Here is a 20503-nt window from a genome sequence, read left to right as displayed (position 1 = left end):
TTGTTTTATTTTGTAGTAGCAGCAGCTTTGGAAAATGTGTGTATGTGTGTGCATCCATGCGTGTGTGTGTGCATTTGCACATTCTGTTCACATTGATAGTACAATTAATGTTGATGTCAATTTTGGTGTTAACTTTGGGTCATAATTAGTGTTGACACTTGGTGTCAGACTAATGGCATTTATGGGCACCATCAGAATAAATGTTAATATTATCATGTTTTTAGTATCTGTTATAGTAACATTAAACCAAGGTCCTCCCAGGAGAAACAAATATATATATGGATAGATAGATAATGTCTTTCTGTATTGCTGGTGTTACTCAGCGAGAAAATGACATCTCAGGGCAGAATCCTAATCACTGTTTGGAGCATCAGAAATAATGATCACCTCTGATCGGAGGTTGTGAATAATTCATTCGGTTTGATTTTCACGTCTTGTCCAGTGATACTTTTCAAACCAAATGTGTTCCTACAGGAAAATAATGGTCCCACTTCTTATGGAAATACTGCAGCACAAATCATTTTACCCACATAAAAACAGTTAAATAAGACTGTTGTCTTCTGCTCGCTTTCTCCTCCCCATTCCCTCCTCCCTCCCTCACTTGGCACGTGTTTATTCCAGTATCCGACTGTGGCCAGAGAAATATTTTCTTCCTTAGAACTTGTATAAGGAAAACATATTTATTTCTGTTTATCCTTAGCTTATTCACAGTAACTCTTCTTATCCTCTTCCCTTTTTTGCTTTATGTTAATTAACTTAGGTTGATAGCCTGAAACCTAAGAAACCTGCTAATTGGAACATTCTCTATAAAAAATCATCTGAAATGTTTTTTCCAATGATTTATGACCATATCAGTGAAAACCTAATTGGCAGTAAGTGCCCAGAACCACTTGGTTAGTCAGTGCCTCAGTGGTCAGGGAGAGGAGCTGGTGGCTGAAAGAACCAAAAGCCGGAGTCTGAAGCCCATTGTACACCATCCACCCACTCACCCTCACAAGCCCCTTTCTGGCTACATGTGGCTGTTTTGTTGCTTCCTTATCCCTTAGTCCTGGAGTGGCCTTTTCACTAGGTTTCACCTGCACAAAAACATGCGGGGGAGAGAGAAGCCGAAACAAGGGGATTCGGTGATGGCATTTCCTTTTGTTATTATTTTTGTTAATATATAAAACAACTTGGGCTTAAGTGAAGTCAGTGAATGTCATATTCCTAACCACATTGTCGCACTTTGTATATGCTTTTATAGTGATTGCAGAATCTTCAATAGCATATCTCCGTTGTGTGTAAAATATAGATAGGCCCATCTATATAAAGTAATTTGACTGAAAAACTTAGTGTCCTAATTAAAGGGGGGGAGATAATGACTGTCTTTTGAAGTAATGACCCAATCCGCTGAGACAAAGCTATTCTTAGGTAGAGTATTTTGAACCATTTCTCCTGAATGTTGTGACCCCTTTTTTTTTCCCTCTAAATCTAACAAGGGCAGGAGGAGGTGTTTTTCAACCCAGTTCTCATCATCAGACAGAAAGTATTTTGCATTCAGAAGCCATTTTCAGTATCAAATTCAATTTTGTCAAGTGATTAGTTGAGTTTGGTAGAGAATAATTTAAAAACACAGATTTGGGAACGGCTGTGGTGCTTCTGCTCTTGAGGAGAGCAGCACTCCTCTCCGACTGAAGCCCTCTGTCAGTGGTGGCGCAGAGCTGCACGGATGGCTGTGTCGCCCATCCTCGCAGCCGTGGCCAACCTGCAGCTGTTGGCACCGTGTGCTCCTGCCCGGGTCTGTGGGAAGGAGTAGGGGAGTGGGTGAGCTGATACCTTGTCTGCCTATCAGAGCAAACGTCCTGTTATGTACATATGTTTGTAAAGCTCTTTAGTCCCCTTCAAGATGAAAGGCTCTGTATAAATATAAGCTTTCGATTTTAGTACATGTTTGTAATACATGTGGTACAGTCCTAAATATGTATTTAGCTGATAGGCACTGTTCTTGTCTATCGTACAAATATTGACTTTAAAAGTATAAATATGTATTTAACCATCAGACCAGAAAAACACTGAAGCAGTTACTTCTCAGGTAGAGATATTAATATTGTATAAACCTATATATATACATATGTTTACATTCTACCACATCAGTGCAGAGCATTTCTTTAAAAAAAAAAAGAAGAAATGATAGCCCCCAACACACTAAGACAGTTCCCAATATTCTTCTCCCTTTGAGGTGAGTCCTGATCTTTAATTTTCATATGTTTAAATCTCTCTAACATTATAAAATAGGACCTGTTGTATGACTAAAAGTTAGAGTCAGTTCTTGTAAAATACAAAAAATCCATTAGGCTGGTGGGATTCTTTTTTAATTACGGAAATGTTCAAATGTGCACTAGAGATAATGACAGAAGCTCCCATGTACCTGCTACCCAATAAAGAGGTACTTGGTAGTCCTATCTCAATTACTTTTTTATTTTATAAAATGTTGAAGTTATCAATGCAGTACAAACATACTAAAGAAAATTTGGAGAATGGGAAAAAAAAACACAGAATCTCATCATTCTAAGATAGCTATTATCTAATTTTGCTATGTTCTTTATTTCTGTTTTTTCCTCCTGACATGCTTTTAGTTAGAGTATTGTAATATTTACCATGCATTTACTGTGTACCAGGTACTATTCTAAGGTTTACCATGTATTTGATCCTTACCAACTTAATAGAGTAGGTTATTATTACCCCATTTTACTGATGAGGAAACTGAGGTACACAGAGATTAGTAACTTACCTAAGGTTATGTGGCTAGAAAACTAACTGAATCTCTATTCTGTCAGAGTCAGATTCTATTAGATTTATAGTCTCCAAATCTGGCTTCAGAGTCTGTGCCCTTAACCATTATTTTGTTATTACAGTATACATGCAGTTTCATTTTGCCACTTCTTCACATTTACTTTGTGGGTATTTTAAAATGCTATTTGTAGTCTTCATAGCCATTATCTTACAAGGTCTCCAGAACACTAATAATGACCTCAGTAGCCAATTTAGTTCCCTTCAAAAATGTTTTTAACGTAATATTTATTTTTTTAATTTTGTCTTCAAATATTTTGATTTGCAGAAAAGTTACAAGGATAGTACAGAGTTGCCACACCCTTCACCCAACATCTCCTAATGTTAACATTTTATATAACCATAGTATAATTATAAAAACTAGGAAATTAACATTGGTATGATACTATTAAATGAAATACACTTTGCTCTGGATTTCATCAGATTTTTCTACCAATGTCCTTGCTCTGTTCCAGGATCCAGCCCAGAAACCATATGGTGCATTTAGGTGTCAGTGACATTTATGCGTGTATTATAATTCATGTTTATCTTTTATAGCGTTTCAGCTAAGTGCAGTAGCACTAGTCTGGATCACACTTCCTTAATTTCTCCAGAAAAGGAATGTATGCAAACCTTATTTTAAAAAAATAAATAATTCATAGTAGCTATAAGAGCAAATTAATTTCTCTGTGCCTTGGTTTTCTCATGGCAATAGCAACAGCTGCTTTTCAATTAATATCAATAGCTATTGTTAGAGGACTTTTATAAGCCAGTCTCTGTACAAATCTGATGTGGTTGGTGTTTGTCACAACAATCCCTCTAGAAGGATACTGTTATCATCATTTTATAATTGAAAACATTGTGACTATACGAGGTTAAGTGACTGGTCTAAGGTTATATAGTTGTGTAAAGCTGGGATTTGAACCAAGACAGGCCGACACTCCCAGCTTAAACTTTTAACTACTGCCAGTATTTGTCAACATGTAATACATGTTCAATTAATGGTTGCTATTCTTGATACTAAAAAAATAAATACCGGTAGGTGATTAATGTTTAGGGCTATTACTCCATGATCCCTAGAGATAAGTCATGGACAATATTCTAAGCCCTTGATGTTGACTGTTTTCCAAGTATCATTTTAAAAATGAGGCCCTGGCTGGCATAGCTCAGTGGATTGAGCGCAGGCTGTGAACCAAAGTGTCGCAGGTTTGATTCCCAGTCAGGGTACATGCCTGGGTTGCAGGCCATGACCCCCAGCAACTGCACATTGAGGTTTCTCTCTCTCTCTATCTCCCTCCCTTCCCTCTCTAAAAATAAATAAATAAAATCTTTAAAAAAAAATGAAATGACTATGGAATGAGCAAATATTTATCGCTCCCATACTATGTGTAGGGAGCCTGCTAGGCACTGGAGGAGATGATGTAATGGTTCAACCTGGCAAACTAAAAGCAGTCCTAGGCAGTATATGATTAATTATCAAATATTCTTTACACAAAGGTCTTAGTAGGCGATCAGAGAAGAAAGGGGTTACTTTAGGCTAGGGGAAGCTTTACTGAGGAAATAGAATTTGAATGAACCTTTTTCAAATGGGTAGATTTAGATGCCCGTTCCATTTGAGAGGAGAGAAAGGGGCAAAACTTTGTATGTTATAGTTACTATAACAGATTGCTGCTTCTAACAGTTTGTACATCAAAGCCATAGGTATTATTAAGTTGATATATGGGGACACTGAAGTGCAGTAAAGTTATTTTCACAAATCACACAGTTAATAAGTGAGAGGGCCTGGATGTGGATGCAAGTTTGACCTCAAAGCCCATGTCCACCATTACATAGCCTATCATCTGATTCGAGTTAAAATCTAAATTTTAATGTAAATTGAGCAATAGATGCTTTCTTAGATGTTTGTTTGTTCATTATGCTTACTCGAAACTTAATCTCTTCTCATAAGGAATCTTGCTATCCTAAGACTGGGCGAGCATGCTCCATTCTGTAATGGTACATTTTTAAAGGGGGAGGGGGTGGTCGATGAGGAATACACTTTGGAAAGAACATTGATAAAGGCTCGTGTGTTCTTGGTGCGGCTGTGTTGACACCTAATTAGAAGTCAATATTGCAAACATAATGACTTGGCCAATTGCTGAACTGACTGCCCAAGTGACACAGTTAGAGTCCCCAGGTAATAACAGAAGATAAGAGTATTATTTGCCTGCCCAGTGCCACATAGACACAATGTTTGCATTAGCATGCAAATGCTGAAGTAAATTCTTCAGGGCTTGCATCTAAGCTGCTTCTGGCCTAGGTGGCTAAAGTTAATACATCATAAAATTTGGTGTAAAACACTATCTTCCTAACTACAAATGTGTTTAGAGGAAATAGCTTTTCCTTCCTGAAAAACAAAGGAGATGTCAGGTTAGAGGGCCGTGTGAGAAGTCAGGTGAAATGTTTCTCCTCACACAGGTGTTATATAATATTAACCAGCTTCTTAAAATCATGACTAAAATTATCCTGATATTTGCTTGCTTTTTTTTGGATGATCTGTTTCTCCTTCCTTTCTCTGTCTTTAATGAGCAGATAGAGTAATACCTGATCTCAGAAGATGATTGGATTTTTTTCTGTGTATTACATCCATTTTGATTTGTATTTTGCCAATGGTATAATATATTAAATAGCTTATATTTATCTGTGGGTACTTCATATATATATTTCTTAATGCTGAGAATCACAAATAGCTGTGTGAAAAGCTTCAACCAGCCTGATTACAGTGGATGTGCAATTGGATTGAGGAATGTGTACTCAGAGCTTATGATCACTGGCCCGGTTGAGTCTGGGTGATGCATGTGGCTTTCCAGGGATGCTGCTATTTACATCTGTTAATGGCCCTTCTTGATGGCCGGCTCCCCAATGAGGTGATATGCAGCAGCCTGGGGATGAGGGACCAAGGCTGCAGATGTGGCTGGGCTCCATTAGGCAGGACCAGGAACGATCATCTGGTGGGCTTTGTGTTTGGGGGCGAGTACTGGGGGTGGGAAGGGAGAGAAGACAGAAAGAAACGGGGTGGGGGTGGAGAATGGAAACATTACTTATTCAGGTATAGGGAAACAGACAGGCAGACATGAAAAACTGCAGCTGTAACTGGAGTGTGAGTGAACAGAAAAAATAGAACTAGTGAATAAACAAGTAGTAGGATTGACTAGTTCTCATATAGAAGGAGATTAAAAGGAGAGGGCTGTGAGGGTTTGGGAAGAGACATGTCACCTCTGCCTTTTAACTCAATATCATTTATTTGTGTGGCTGGTCAGATGCTGCTGAACAGAAAGCAGAGACTTACATATGTCACAGTGCAACAAGAGATTAGTTCCTTGCATCCTTTGGTTTTCTGGTTCTGGGAGAAAGTGACAAGAGATACTCACAAGAGTGCGATGTTGAGCTCTAGTAAATTCTTGCAGAAATGTGAGATACCTGAAGCAAGCCAGTAAAGAATATTGCTGTTATTCCTATCAATGCTAGAGGACACTAAAAGGGTGCAGAATCACAAAAGTTACACAGTCCATGAGAGGCAATTCTCTCCTGCTCTCCTCTCGCATGTTGAAGGTTTCTTGGAAAGAATCTCAAAAAATGAACTACTTAGTAGACAGGGTGATTAGTCCACGATTCTGGATTTAAATCCCAGTTCCATAGCATTCTTCCACAGGTATTCTGAGTACGTTTAGGCTTTTTTTTTTTTTTTTTCACCTTCTTTGAGCAAGCCCAAAGATGGCGTTGAGGTAACTGAAATGCACAGTAAACCAGCTGTTCTCAACACAATCCAAAGAAGTGTGTTAGAATGTTTGTTCTAGTTACCCACAGGGAGCTGGCTCCTGAGCAGTGCAAGTGCATATCTTTACCTGAGGGCAGTGTCTGATACCTTTAAGGAACCTGCAGGAAAAAAAATCTGCATGTAAGAAGCTTGTATTTATTTGTTTGTTTCTACTTTTGCAGATTGGCATGGTAGCTTGGAAGATGACCCTTAAAAGTCCTGAATATCCAGAAGGTCGAGATATCATTGTTATTGGCAATGACATCACATACCGAATTGGGTCCTTTGGGCCCCAGGAGGATTTGCTGTTTCTCAGAGCTTCTGAGCTTGCCAGGGCAGAGGGGATCCCACGCATCTATGTAGCAGCCAACAGTGGAGCAAGAATTGGACTGGCAGAGGAAATTCGTCATATGTTTCATGTGGCCTGGGTAGATCCTGAGGATCCTTACAAGGTACAGATTAGGAAAACATAATACTTCAAGACACTGTATTGATATGCATATGTATGTATGTACATGTGTAGAGAAGTGGGGAGAGGTAGAGGTTTAAGTTCAAAAGTCAGTATTTTTGGCGAACCATGTTGGAAACAAATTGTCTCTCATTATGTTCACCTGATTTTTCCTCCACCTCTGAAAATAGACGCTGATTTTTCTGGTTGAACATTAGGTGAAATAGTAGGTATGCATTTAGCATGAGACATGCTAAGCCAAAAATACATATCTTTAAACTATTTCACTGTGGCTTCTGGGACTTACAGTCAGTCAGCAGCAAAATCCCTTATCTCCTTAGCTTCCTCTCTGACTGTACTCCAGCCCTCTTATTTTGCTTGAAGTCTGCCTATCCTTTAAAGACACTGCCCTCTCAAGAAGTGACTGATTTCTCTTCTTGTATCACTGAGCCTGGAGGGGGAAGAGTGTTTTCCTTGTGCCTCACTGCTACTTCCACACCCTTTTCCCCCCGTCTTCTCTCTGAAAACCTCCATCTTTGAATCCCACGTCATCACAGTGTACCGTATTAGCACTGCTCCTTAGTGTAGTGTTCCTCAGCCTTTAGTCACTCCCTCTTTCTTTTCATCTTTTAGTTGCCAGCACATTGTTATCTCTGCAGTACCACTGGTCCGGTTGTAATTCTTTGTGATTACTATGTCTACATAGATGATCCATCCCATAATCTTACTTTTTCTCCTCTAATGGTCCCATCCTCCATCCCAGCTCAGCCTCTCATTCTGCAGAATGTCAAGTTCAAGTATCCCTTTCTTTGCCACTCCTCCATCCGGTCTTTTCAGCTCACTCTCTTCAGTACCCCGACTCCAGCAGTCCTTTGAACACACCAGGATCTGCAACTCTTGATCTTACTACTTTCCTGCTCTGATTCACTCCCTCCTTACATCTTCATTTTATTACTGTCCAGCTTAAATTCCAAGATTAATCATTTTATCACTTTATAGTTACCGCCTTTCCTATACCCTCAACTTTTTTGCTTCTCTCTTCATTCTGCTTACTCTGTGCCTTTATAAAAACCTTGTTTTTAAATCCAGCTCTCTCCATGTGCTCCCATACCTGAACCTGTGGCTGAACATTGATAGAGAAAAACACAAAGTGCTATTGACTGGCCTTACTTTAAATTCAAGCTTACCAACCTTTTGAATGACACTCTTGCATCTTCTTCCCTCCCCTCAAACCTCTAACACAGTCTTCACCCATCCTCACTCTGCACTGATGACCTTGTTGTCTAATTTACTGAGAAAACAGAAGCAATTAGAAGATGGCTTCCCTGAGCTCCCACATACCTGCATCTGTGCCCTTACTCAACACCGTCTCTCCTGTACTTTGGGTGAAGGGTCCCTGCTCCTATCTAAGGCCAGTCTCTTCTCTTGTTCACTGATCCTTTCCCTTCTTGCCAACTTAAAGATGTAGATCAGTAACCCGCCCCCCGCTTCCTTGTACCATCATTTTCCCCCTCTCTACTGGATCTGTCCCTTTAGCATACAAATACTTACCTGTTCAGTTACTATCCCACCCTATTTTGTCCTTCCCTTTACAGCAAAACTTTTTAAAAGAGTTGTCTTTTCTGTCTATCTCTAGATACTCTTCTCCCATTTCCCTGGAACACACTTCATTTAAGCTTGCACCTTCACCATTCCAATGCAGGTGCTTTTGTCCGAGTCACCACTGATTCCACATTGTTAAATTCGTTGTGAATCTCAGTCTTCAGCTTAGTTATTTGGTTTCTTAGCATCATTTGATGCAGTTGGTCACTCTTTCATTCTTGAAACACTTTCTTCTCTTGGCCTCCAGAACACCAGAGTCTTCCTTTTACCTTCCTACCTGTACTTTCTGTTTTCTTTGCTGCCTTTCCCATCTTTAAATATAAGAGTGTTTCAGGGAATGATAGAAATATTCTGTATTTTGATTGTGGTGGTGACTATACAAGTATACACATTTGTCAGAACTCATCAAACTGCAGCACTTAAAACTGACTAATTGTATTGCATGTAAATTATATACTTCAGTAAAATTCATTTTAAAAGTGCATGGCAATTGTTGGTGACCACTAATAGGTACTGGGTTTTTGCAGGGGGGGTGTGATGGGAATGTCCTGGAGTTACTCAGTGGTGATTGTTGCATAACAAACTACTAATTGCACACTTTAAAATAGCTAATTTTATGTTATATGAACTTTATCCCAATTTTTTCTTTCTTTTTTAAAAATTTTAATTGTTGTTCAAGTTTATCCCAATTTTTTAAATTACAAAAAAAACAAGTAAATAAAATGGAGACAGATGTGAGGACCACAGAGGTTGTGGCAGGGTCAAGAAGTCCTAGGCTCTCCGGTCTCAACCCACTGGGGCCCTGGGCCCTCTCACCTGGCGTGTTGGCAGGATAGCCTGCATACAAGATGGGGCAGAAGGAAAAAGGGTGTTTCAGGGTACCGTCCCCGGAACTCTTCTCTTTAATGTGTTTGCCTTCCCTTGGTGATCTCATCCAGTCTTAAAGCTTTAAATGCCATCTATAAACTGATAAGCTTCCAAATTTATGCCCTATACTTGATCTTCAGGTTCATATATCCATATTCAACATCTCTACCTACATGTGTGCCTAAAAATACCTTCTAATCTTCTATGAATTGGTTCTTCCCACAGCCTCAATAAATGATACCTCTGTTCTTTCATTTAAGTAAAAGGCCTTGGGGTTTTCCTTGACTTCTCTCTTTTTCTCACATGACACATTTATTCTGTTAGTAAATCATGTTTGCATCCTGGCCTTCAAACTATATCCAGAATCCACCCACTTCTAACCACTTCCAATGGTAGTAAAATCACTCATCTCTTACCTGCATTATTGCAGTTGTTTCTTAATTGACCTTCCTGTTTCTGGCCTTGGCTCGACCCCTACCTCGTCTACTCTCAAGAGAAAGTGGAATGATCCAATTAAAATATAAATCAGATCATGGTTCAGAACTTCCTTCTGATGGAAACAGTTTAGTGTCTTCCCAACTCACACAAGTAAAAGCCAGAGCCGTGTAGTTACCGACAAGGCCCTACATAGATTGACCTTCCAATACCACCCTGCCCTCATTCCTTGCTGCAGCTCACCTCTTCCCATGCTCTGGCTCTATTTTGAATGTGCTAGGCACACTCATGCCTCAGCACTTTTGCATTTGTGATTCCTACTGCCTAGAGTTCTCCCCCCTCATCCCCCAATATCTTCATGTGCTCCTCAGTTCTTCAGGTCTTTGCTCAAATGACACTTTCAATGAAGCCTTTCTTGGGGATTCTCTATTTTATTTTTTTCTTAAATGTTATTCCCATTAACACTCTGTTTTAATTATTTTGTATATGTTCTCTCTCACTAGAAGATAAATTCCATACAACCAGAAATGATCTGTTTTGTTTGTCCCTGTTTTTCCAGTGCCTAGAACAGTACCTTGCACATAATAGGTACTCAGTAGATATGTGACTGACATACTAATGACACTCAGTGCCACAGGTGTTCTTGTCATAAGTCATGCGAAATCAATGGCAGATTCATGTCCTTTCCATATTGTGCTCACTGTGTCTGCCTAAATGCAGCTTCTAATTAATTGAGTTAAATGGTGGGCATAATTTCTCAGAATATTTAAAATGTTTTTTCTGTTTACATATTTTTTGGCTGAGTGACTAATTCACTTAAGTTAAACACTTATATAACTCTACTTTGTATGTGAGTGTGTATTTGTATGTATAAAAATAAATCAATTCTGAAATGTCAGTATAATTTTTTAAAATGTAAATAGGAATTATGAGTTTTTTATTTAAAAAAAGCATAAGGCAGGAGTTTAGTGGTCACTGATTCTTAGCATTGCATTGACTTCTGATTTTAATGTTGAATATCCTAGTATTGTGATCCTTTTAATTATTCTATACCCATATATATTTTTATGATACTGTGGACTTGAGAAAATGAAACATAGTAATTCACTGAATTCTTTAATTTTGTGTTGATATCTTTAATATATCTCACTAAAAATCAGAAAATGACCCTTTAACCCTGGTGAAAATGAAATAAATGGAATAGACTTGGCAGTGCAGCTGTAGGACATCTTGTTTCAAGGACAGGCAGTCAGTGACTGGAGAGATAGCCACTTCCATCCTTCAGAGGAGAACTGTCTATGCTACATTCTGTTAGATAGCAACTCCAAAAGCGATGTGGCAATTTAAAGCTAGCTTTGGAACAAGCTGCATTATGCATGCTTTGCTGTATCTTCTGGTTATGTGACAATGGCAAATAATGAGTTAAAAACTATTTGTGCTTCACAGGGATTCAAATATTTATACCTGACCCCTCAAGATTATAAGAGAGTCAGTGCTCTCAACTCTGTCTATTGTGAACACGTGGAGGATGAAGGAGAATCCAGGTAGGTATATATGTATCAGAATAATTTGGCTGTGGTTTACAGGAAGGAGAATATGATTATTTTTTTCTTCACCGTCTTGCTGATCATGACCTTGAAGAGTAAGATTGCTTGTTACTGATCTAAAGGCCTTAGTTTTGTATCTGACCTCTACCACTTATTAGCTGAAAGACCTTAATTATATTTATAGTATTTATTTATTTTCTAAAGGTCAGAACAATAAAACAGCTATAATTAAAAATAAAGCTCAGCTGCAATCCTACTGAGAAACATATTTATTTTTTTAATTTTATTTTTAAATTACAGTTGGCATTCAGTATTATTTTGTATTAACTTCAGGTATACAACATAGTAGTTAGACAGTCATATATTTTACCAGGTGATTCTCCCAATATTTCAAGTACCCACCTGGCATTCCCTGTGATTTACATCCCTGTGATTATTTTGTGACTACCAGTTTATAGTTCTTAATTTCTTCACCTTTTTCACCCAGTCCCCCAAGCCCCATTTTCTCTGCCAACCATCAGTCTGATCTCTGTTTCTGTGTCTGCTTCTCTTTTGTTTGTTCATTTATTTTGCCAAGAGACACAATTATTAATGTATATTATATTCTTGGAGTCTTTTCTATATATGTACTTTTTTCCCTTATAATTAGGTCATAATAGGAAGACTTTTGTTAATTTGTTCTCTTCACTAAAAACTATTTTGGGGGAGTATATTCTTACAATATAATTTGAGAATATGATTTTTTATGGTTATAGTAGTATTTCATCATAATGAATATATTATATTTGAATGTTGAGACTATTCCAGATTTTACTGTTACATCCCTGGGCTCAGCATGCTGTTATATAAACTTTTAGGACTGTCTCTGTTCCCTTTGGGTTAATTTCTAAAAGTGGAATTCTGGCCCATTTTAAAGATTTTTTTTGGTGATTTCAAAGTGCCCTCTCAAGATCTGCACTCCACCCAGCAGTTTATAATACTCTTTGTTTCCTCTTTTTAATTTTTTCTACCCTTGCCAACATCAATTATTGTCAATGAATAAAATAGGATAAAAACAATTGTTATTTTAACTGGTGTTTGTGATTACCAATGAAATCAAACATTTCTATAATCTATGTGCAAGTGTTTTCCAAAATGTTAGTCAATTGCTCCAGTATCATTTATTGAATAATTCATACTTTCCTCACTTTTATAGTAATCTTAATTACTAGGCTTTGTATTCTGTGTTTTGTTCTGTTGTTCTTAGGCTAATGCCACACTATTTAAACTATTCTACTAGGGCAGATTTCATCATGTTCTTAGTTTTTCCCTAAGTTTTATTAGCTGTTTTTGTCTTTTTATATATAGGCTCATGTTTTTTTGGTTGTTTTTTTTTTTCTTTTTTTCTTTTTCTTTTTTTTTTTAATTTTATTTTAATCATTGTTCAAATACAGTTTTCTCCTTTTTACTCCCAGTCCAGCCCCACCCACCCCTCCCTAGGCTCATTTTTTTTTAATTCACAAAACTTTTCACAATAATTTTGATTCAAATTGAATTTGGTTTTTAAATTAATTTAGAAAGATCTGACATCTTCATTATATTAACTCTTCCCAACAAAAAATATGGTATTTCTTTATTAAAGTGTATTTTTTAAAGTGTTGTAGTTTTCTTCATATAGTTTGTGCCAGAGGTTACCAATCATTTCTTGGTTCACAGTACCCTTTACTGCCTCAGCAATTTTATCGTAGCACCTTTAGACAAAAAGCTATACCTAACATTTCTGTTTATTAGGTAGTTACACCCAAACAACTTCTTAAGTATCTTCATAAGTATTTATGCCCTAACGGCTTACTAATCATTTAAAAATGTAATATACACAATTGAAAAAATTTTAAATTCCATTCTTAAGTAATTACTGTTACTTACTAATGGGATATTTCCATCTGTATAACATCTCAAAAACCTTGAAATCAGCCACCCACATTTCTTGTCCCACATTGAATTTGTGCAGAACTTTTTTTCTTTTTCACAGAACTGTGAAAACGTAGGTTTGTGAAGATAGGACACTGTCAGAAGGAATGTAGCACTATCTAATATTAACTCCTGAACTAACTAAAGCAAGTGGTTCACATGGAGTTTAACAGAGATCATAGTATTTCTGTCAAAAATTTAAAATACCTTCGGGCCCCTGGTGATTCAGTGTGGCACCGCAGGATGCCTTGGTGCACAGTGCAGCTTCGGTAGGATTGTGCCAGGTTTTGCATGCTCGTTCCTAAATGTTTTGCATTTTTCCTTGCTACTTTAAATGGATTTCTCTTTATTACTGGTATCTTAGAAAGTTACTGAGTGTGTATATTGCTTTTGTTAGAGCAAGTTTTTCTTTTTTGAGCTTTAGTTTCCTCATCTATAAGGTGAAGATCAAGCAAACTAATGTATGTGAAGTCCTGGCTGTTGTCATCGTTACCTGTAATAATGGACATAGTATTACCTATCACACTGGTTTGTTGCGAGAATCAAGAACGATATTTGTGAATGTGTTTTGTTAATTTATTACATTATATAAAGGTTTTCATAATAAATAACATTAAACTTGGTACCACTTAAAGAATGGCAGCCTCAATGATAGAAAACTCAGATCATAGCACAGAATGTGGAAAACATTTACTCTTTTTCATGTAATACAATGAAAGAAGATGGCATTTAACAGATCATCGATGCCTGTGAAGTAATATGCAGTCCTTAGGAGGGAAAAGATCTGCTTTGCAGGGAAGGCTGATTGGGCCCATGAGAGTTTGTGACTATGTGGCATGTGGGCCTTATAAAAAGAACACATTAATTTCTCCCTTCCCCTATCAACTTAATATGGCTCATTAATTATCTCTTTAAGGGAGCTAAGCTTTACCTGTAATATAACTTTAGAATCTAGATACAGAGCCAAAGGAAGAATTGGAAAAAATTTTAGTGGAGGCTAAAAATAGAAAGGCAAGAGAAACTGGGAAGCAGAGATGCAAAGCCACAGACCAATAGCAAGGGCAAAGAAAGGGAATTGATGGAGGGCTCAAAGTGAAGAAGGGACCAAAGAAATATGGGGGCAAAAAAAAAAAGTAGTTTAAGAGCCACTATGGGATATTTATTATTTCAATTTATAAAACTATGCCCTCTGCCAAGCCTTCTGGGTACACATGGAACAATAAATAATATATGCCCATCTCTACTTCTAACTTTGTATTTTTCCTTTCTTTTATTAGTTGCATTCCCCATCTCCCATTTCCCATTATCAGCTATCACTCCTAATCCCCTGCCAAGAAGACAGATGAGTGGCTCCCACTGGATCCACAGGATGCTTTCTGGACAACTTGGCCAGCATTTCACTTCTACACACATTCCACCTGCCCCTCCAGAGGCCTATAGCCAGGAACCCTCGTGCATACACTTGATATTTACAGAGGAGCAGGGATGGGAGTGCACTGTTTTGACCTTCCCTTTCATCTCTGTCTGAGAAAGAGAAAGGATTTTTAACTTTAGAAATCAGGCTTGGCATTCTTACTACCCCTCTGGATTTTTTTATTCCTATGTAAAATTTATCTACAATCGATGATTTAATGGCTGTTTCTTATTATAGAGAGATATACAGGTCTATCTGGATGATATCTAGCCATGTAATATGAAAAATAGAGAAACTTGTTGAAGAAGATACAAGAACCATTGCACATAGGACAGTGACACCTCAGTCCCCTTCAAAGTAGGCACCTCGAGGCCTCACACATTCTCCCAGTCGCCATCAGCTGCCCCATTGTATTTTCCTAAATCTCATCAACAGTCTGAAATCTCTTCCTTTTCAAAGGTGATTTTAGTTTTAGGAAAAGCCAGAAATTGCAGGGCACCAAATCTGGGCTGTAGGGGGTGCTGAGTCACCTGGGTGATTTGATGTTTCACCAAAGACTCTGCACAAGACGTGATACATGAGCAGGTACACTGTTGTGATAAAGCTGCCAATCACCAGTTGCCTATAGCTGCGGCCTTCTGAATCATCCGAATAGTTTCCATGAAGGAATGTTCAAGCTTAACACAAAATTCGATGCAGATTCATTGCTTTACTTGCTTAGTCATTTTGAATGCAATGGCCACACAATACACATGCTCACTCAATGGCATCTACCTCCCCCACTGACTAGTGCAGTAAAGTTATTGTTATTCACACATGCACAGTCCAGCCCACTCTCCTTTGGCTGCCAGGTTACATTGAAATTGTGCAAACCATTTTCATTATATTAACAATAGCTGGATTTGCTCTGGACAGACCTCATATATTGACCCCGCCTTTAAGAAACCTGTTCTAGAAAGCAGGAGAGGGCATCTACAATCTGAGTATCTTCTACGTGTCAAGCCCTCTCCTTGTTGCTTTAATTTAGCTCTCATGTCAACCCTTAGCCGTGGATACTGTTACCCCACTTTATAGGAGTTACTGTTATCCCCTAAATCACACTGCTACATGTGTCAGAGCAGGGATGTCACCCTGTCTACTTAATTCCAGATGTGCTCTTACTTTTACATGATATTGCCTCCAGACAAAGTAGACACCAAGCTAAGAAGGAAAGATACATGAATAAAGAATATAGAACCCTGGTGTTATACTTGAATATAAGTTACCAGTATGCTTTTTGTATGCTTTTAACAGCCTTTTAATGATGGTTATTCTTTTCAGAGATTGTTCTTACTGTATTTAACCTTTATAATTCGGCATGTCTGTATCCAATAGGTACAAGATAACCGATATTATTGGGAAGGAAGAGGGACTTGGAGCAGAGAACCTTCGAGGTTCTGGAATGATTGCTGGGGAAACCTCGTTGGCCTATGATGAGATCATCACCATTAGCCTGGTAAATCTTGTCTGCATTGACTGTGTAGCTAGGATTTCTTTTTGCTCCATCACTGCTATTCCATCCAAAATGAGAGCATTTTTTAAAAATTGCATAGCTACAATTTGATTTTAATTATGCGTGATAATGGGAAGATAGGATCGTGTAAATAATTGAATTTCCCAGATAAATCTAGTACCTCCTTTTAGCCTTTAGTTTAATTTATTTCTCCAAATATTCTACCAAAGTTTTAACAACTTGAATTTCTTTTCCTCTTACTGCTTTCTTTGTTTATACATCCCCTATAGATGCCAAGCATCTGTGAAATGGGCAAAAATGTAAGGGAAGGAAAGGGGCTGTGAACTTTCAAGTGTCTTAATACTTGAATCATTCAATGAGTTCTGTACCTTCTCTTCTTTAATCAGGAAATTATTATTGTTTTGTAATGTTATTAATCAAGCAGACTTCATAAAAGCAGTATTTTTCCCCCTGTTAATGTGGGTTTTACATATTGCCTTAGTTTTTACAGCTTGGGAGGGGACATAAATATGTGATGTGTAGAATTTTTTTTTAAGGTTACGTGCCGAGCCATTGGAATTGGTGCTTACCTTGTCCGGCTGGGACAGAGAACCATCCAGGTTGAAAATTCTCACTTAATTCTGACAGGAGCCGGGGCCCTCAACAAAGTAAGTTTCTAGGGTTTGGGAGAAGTATGTGAACCTGTTTGCAGGTCATTGCAAAGTCTTGATTCAGGATCCTGACAGGGAGGAAGCCATTCAGTCCATGCCTCCCTCGATCTATCTCTTCACCTTTCCTTCCATCTTCCCTACCCATTGCCTGGCTTGCCTGTCCATTCATTCATTTGGACAAATATTTTGAATATCTACTATGTGTTGGGCACTGTTTCAAGTACTGTGGATAGGTTAATGTACAAACCACCTAAAACTGCTCCAGAGAGTTTACACTGTAGTGTGTCTTTCTAGAAGAAAGAAAATTAATTGAATGCTTCTATTCTGCCCTTCCTCCTTTTTTCTCATCTATGAGTAAGGGACATGAGATCTATTTCCAGACATAGAGCTGTCTCTGAAACATCCTCTGAATGTGCTGAGGATAATCAAGTTTTAATGTTTTGAGAAATTTGTGAGTGCACCTCTAAAAAGAGCAGGTAACATGGTCCCTGGTACATAGAGGAAGTGCTTGGTAAGTCCTGAATGGGAAGATGGGTAGATGGATGGATTGCAGGGGAAGTATGACATAGAGGCTTCTCTTCCCTTCAAAAGAAATGCTTATGTCTTTTCTGTCCAAGCTCCTTGGGGCTTTTCCAAAGGGGTTAGAAAGGTGTGGTGAGGTTATTTCTTGTAAGAGTGAAAACTATCTAAGAATAGCTAAAGATACAAAGGACAATGTAGTTCTGACTTCTTTGCAGGCATAGAAAAATTATTTTCTGTCTAGAGCTCAGGAATATGTAATAGTCTGGGGCCAGCTGGGTGACCTTGTACAACTCATATAACCTCTCAGTTCCTTGGCTTTCTTTATCTGCCAAAGGGGGATAATTTACACCTTTAAATGATACTGTGGAGATCAGATGAGAAAACATAAGTAAAAGTACATAGTACTTGACACAAAGTGCTGGATCTCATTACAATTTCAGCTCCCTTTTCCTCTCTCTTACATGGTTTGGTGATTGAGCTGGTGGAGTTACATTCATGCTAAATTGTCTTGGATATTGTGTTTACTAGACATGCACAAATTTTTTATCAAGACTTGACCTTCAGGTGGAAGGATAGGAATGAAGTGTCCTATCCTATCACTCCCATTTAGAAAATGTTGATACTTCCATTGGTCCAATTAGCTTCTGGGGATGTCAGAAATGAAAATGGTTTCATGTGATCAGCATGTTCTCTGCATTCATGTGTCCTTCTCTGGGCTTGCCTTTCTCACCAGAGAAATGATGAACTTGGATGTCCTGCTCTCTTTTTTGAGTAGCCTAGAAGTAAAGATTGTGAACTGCCACCACTGAAGGAGATTATCGCAGTGGGAGAAACTGCTGTGTCCTAATTTTTTTCAAGTTGCTCTTTTCGATACCTTCCTCGGATAAGATATCGACAAATGTTGAAGAGAACTGTCGGTATCATTATCGGCGAGGATGGAATTTAAAGAAGGCACCTGTGTTTCCATAATGTTCTCATACCTGAACAAAGAGCACATTTTTGAAATGTATCATGTTACACTGAGTTTCTTATTTTCTCCCCGATACTGTGTTATACACAAAGAATATTACAAAAAGCAAAGGTTTTGTTGTTGCTTTTTTGGGGTGTTGCTGCTGGTTTGGGGTTTTTTGGGTTGTGTGTGTGTGTGTGTGTGTGTGTGTGTGTGTGTGCGCGCGCCTAGAAACTTGCTAGTTGAATTGCATTTATGCTATTAAAAAAGCTTTAAGGATTTTTTTCCCCTAAAATCTGGTTAAATTGTTCCAATCAAATTCATTATATTTGCCATCTTCCTAGCCTGCAGGGCTGCTTGTTAAAGGAGAGGTCCAGTTGCACAGGAAAAGACAAGTAACTTACCAACAGTGCTAGTTTCCAGAAGGACATGATCATTTGTAGCTGAAGGGAATGATCAGTTATAGAGGCTACCTAATCCTGCTTCTCCTGCCTCACTATTTTCATGTCATTGCCTCTTAAGTATAGAGTTGTATTGCTGGAAGACACCCGATTACATGCAAATTCATTAAGAATGTCCTATCTGCCCCTTTGCCTATGAGGTATGAAAAAGGAAACTGTACAGGAGCTTCATGTTCGGATTTTGTCCTCTGACTCCTTGTGCAGGTTCTGTCTTTGTGTATACTGGTGACTTTTCACATTGTTTACCTTTCTTTCTGCAAGAGTTGCTGCTTCACATCCTCTGGGTGTGTGCAGTTCACTTAAGTGCATATCTCTTCCTGTGTGAGTGCTGGTCTCTCATTCTCTTTGTGTCTGTACCTTGCTTCTAGATCCCTCTCTTTCTCTGTCTGTGTGCCTCCCTGAGTATCCATGTGTGAGAAATTCTTTGTGTATGTCTGAAACACTGTAGAGTGGGAATGTAGGTGGTATATGCAAGCTTTAACATTGCAAACATTTGACCCCCACCTTTTTGAGTCTTCATCCTTTATGTTAAACATTGGGGTGAAGAATAGAAGGGAGGGGGTGTGCAGAGGTTGTAGGGAAAAAAATCTGTGTGTGCAAGTGCCGATCCCGTTGACCCCTTTGAAAATTGAAATAATGATAATGCGCGTCTCCTGACTGCATCAAAGTATCAGCACATCAAAAGCCAGGAGGCATGAAATGCAAATGATAAAGTGAAAGCAGATGGATTGTGCATGATCGCCTGATGCCCAATGAATTTTAAAAGGTGCCGGTTTGCAAATGGGGTGGGGGGAGGATTGGAGGTGGGGGGACTGAAATAAACACGTTATCCCTGCAATTTTTTTTTGTTCTTGACGCTCACTCCTGACAATATTTTTTCACACTTGAGTGAATACCCACTCCATCTCTCTCTCCCGTTTCCCCCTCTCTCTTTTTCTCTCTCGTCACCCTCATCAGCTCCCCCCACCACCCCTTACACGTCTCAGGTCATGTCGCTGCAGCTCCAGTGGAAATAATAAGATATAAACCACGAGGTTGTTATTTGCATAGAAATAGCATGGAGCCCCAGGCAGCAAGGGAGAAGGACACAGGGATCATTTGTCTAAAATTTTAATGAAAACTTTTGCTGAGGCAGAGATTTTTAAAAAACTTTCTTTCTCCCTGCTTTTCTCTACCTATCCCCACCCTCCCCAAACTCCACCTCTGATTTGACTTAACATGGTTTAATTTGAAGAAAAAGGACTGATATTTCACATATTATATTGCTGTAATGCAGCAACATATAAATCGTTTATTCCTCTAATAGATATGAAGCTGGAGACACACACATTTCTGACTTAATACATTGCATGTATGCACCCAGCTTTTATGGCTACACTCCATCTCGGTGCACACGCGTTAGTGCCCTGTCATTAGCCAACCTGCTTTTAATTAGTTTAGACCTTCCTACCTTTTGCTTCCAAAGACTCCTCCTTTTTAAAGGATTCCTTTTTGTAGTCAACAGCAGTAGCTTGCATATAAAATGAAAATATTCCCGCGGC

The 20503-nt window shown here is 38.4% G+C and overlaps 1 protein-coding gene across 10 annotated transcripts in view; it reads left to right on the top strand.

Annotated features, from left to right (window-relative positions):
* Positions 1–20503, top strand: part of ACACA (acetyl-CoA carboxylase alpha) — a 259834-nt gene that overhangs the window by 176700 nt on the left and 62631 nt on the right. For 9 of the 10 annotated variants that reach the window (XM_045835837.1, XM_045835836.1, XM_045835833.1 and 6 more), the window contains 4 exons: positions 6787–7056; positions 11403–11500; positions 16242–16362; positions 16917–17027. In XM_045835837.1, the coding sequence (XP_045691793.1) occupies positions 6787–7056; positions 11403–11500; positions 16242–16362; positions 16917–17027 (600 nt within the window). Of the gene's footprint in view, positions 1–6786; positions 7057–11402; positions 11501–16241; positions 16363–16916; positions 17028–18285; positions 18624–20503 lie in introns of those variants that run through there. The other variant, XM_045835842.1, reaches the window with a different exon arrangement.

The sequence above is a fragment of the Phyllostomus hastatus genome, unplaced genomic scaffold (assembly GCF_019186645.2).
Source record: "Phyllostomus hastatus isolate PE091 unplaced genomic scaffold, TTU_PhHast_1.1 phas_contig_210, whole genome shotgun sequence".
NCBI lineage: Eukaryota > Metazoa > Chordata > Mammalia > Chiroptera > Phyllostomidae > Phyllostomus > Phyllostomus hastatus.
The sequence above is the reverse complement of the archived record's forward strand: the minus strand, read 5'-3'. Positions and strand labels throughout refer to the sequence as shown.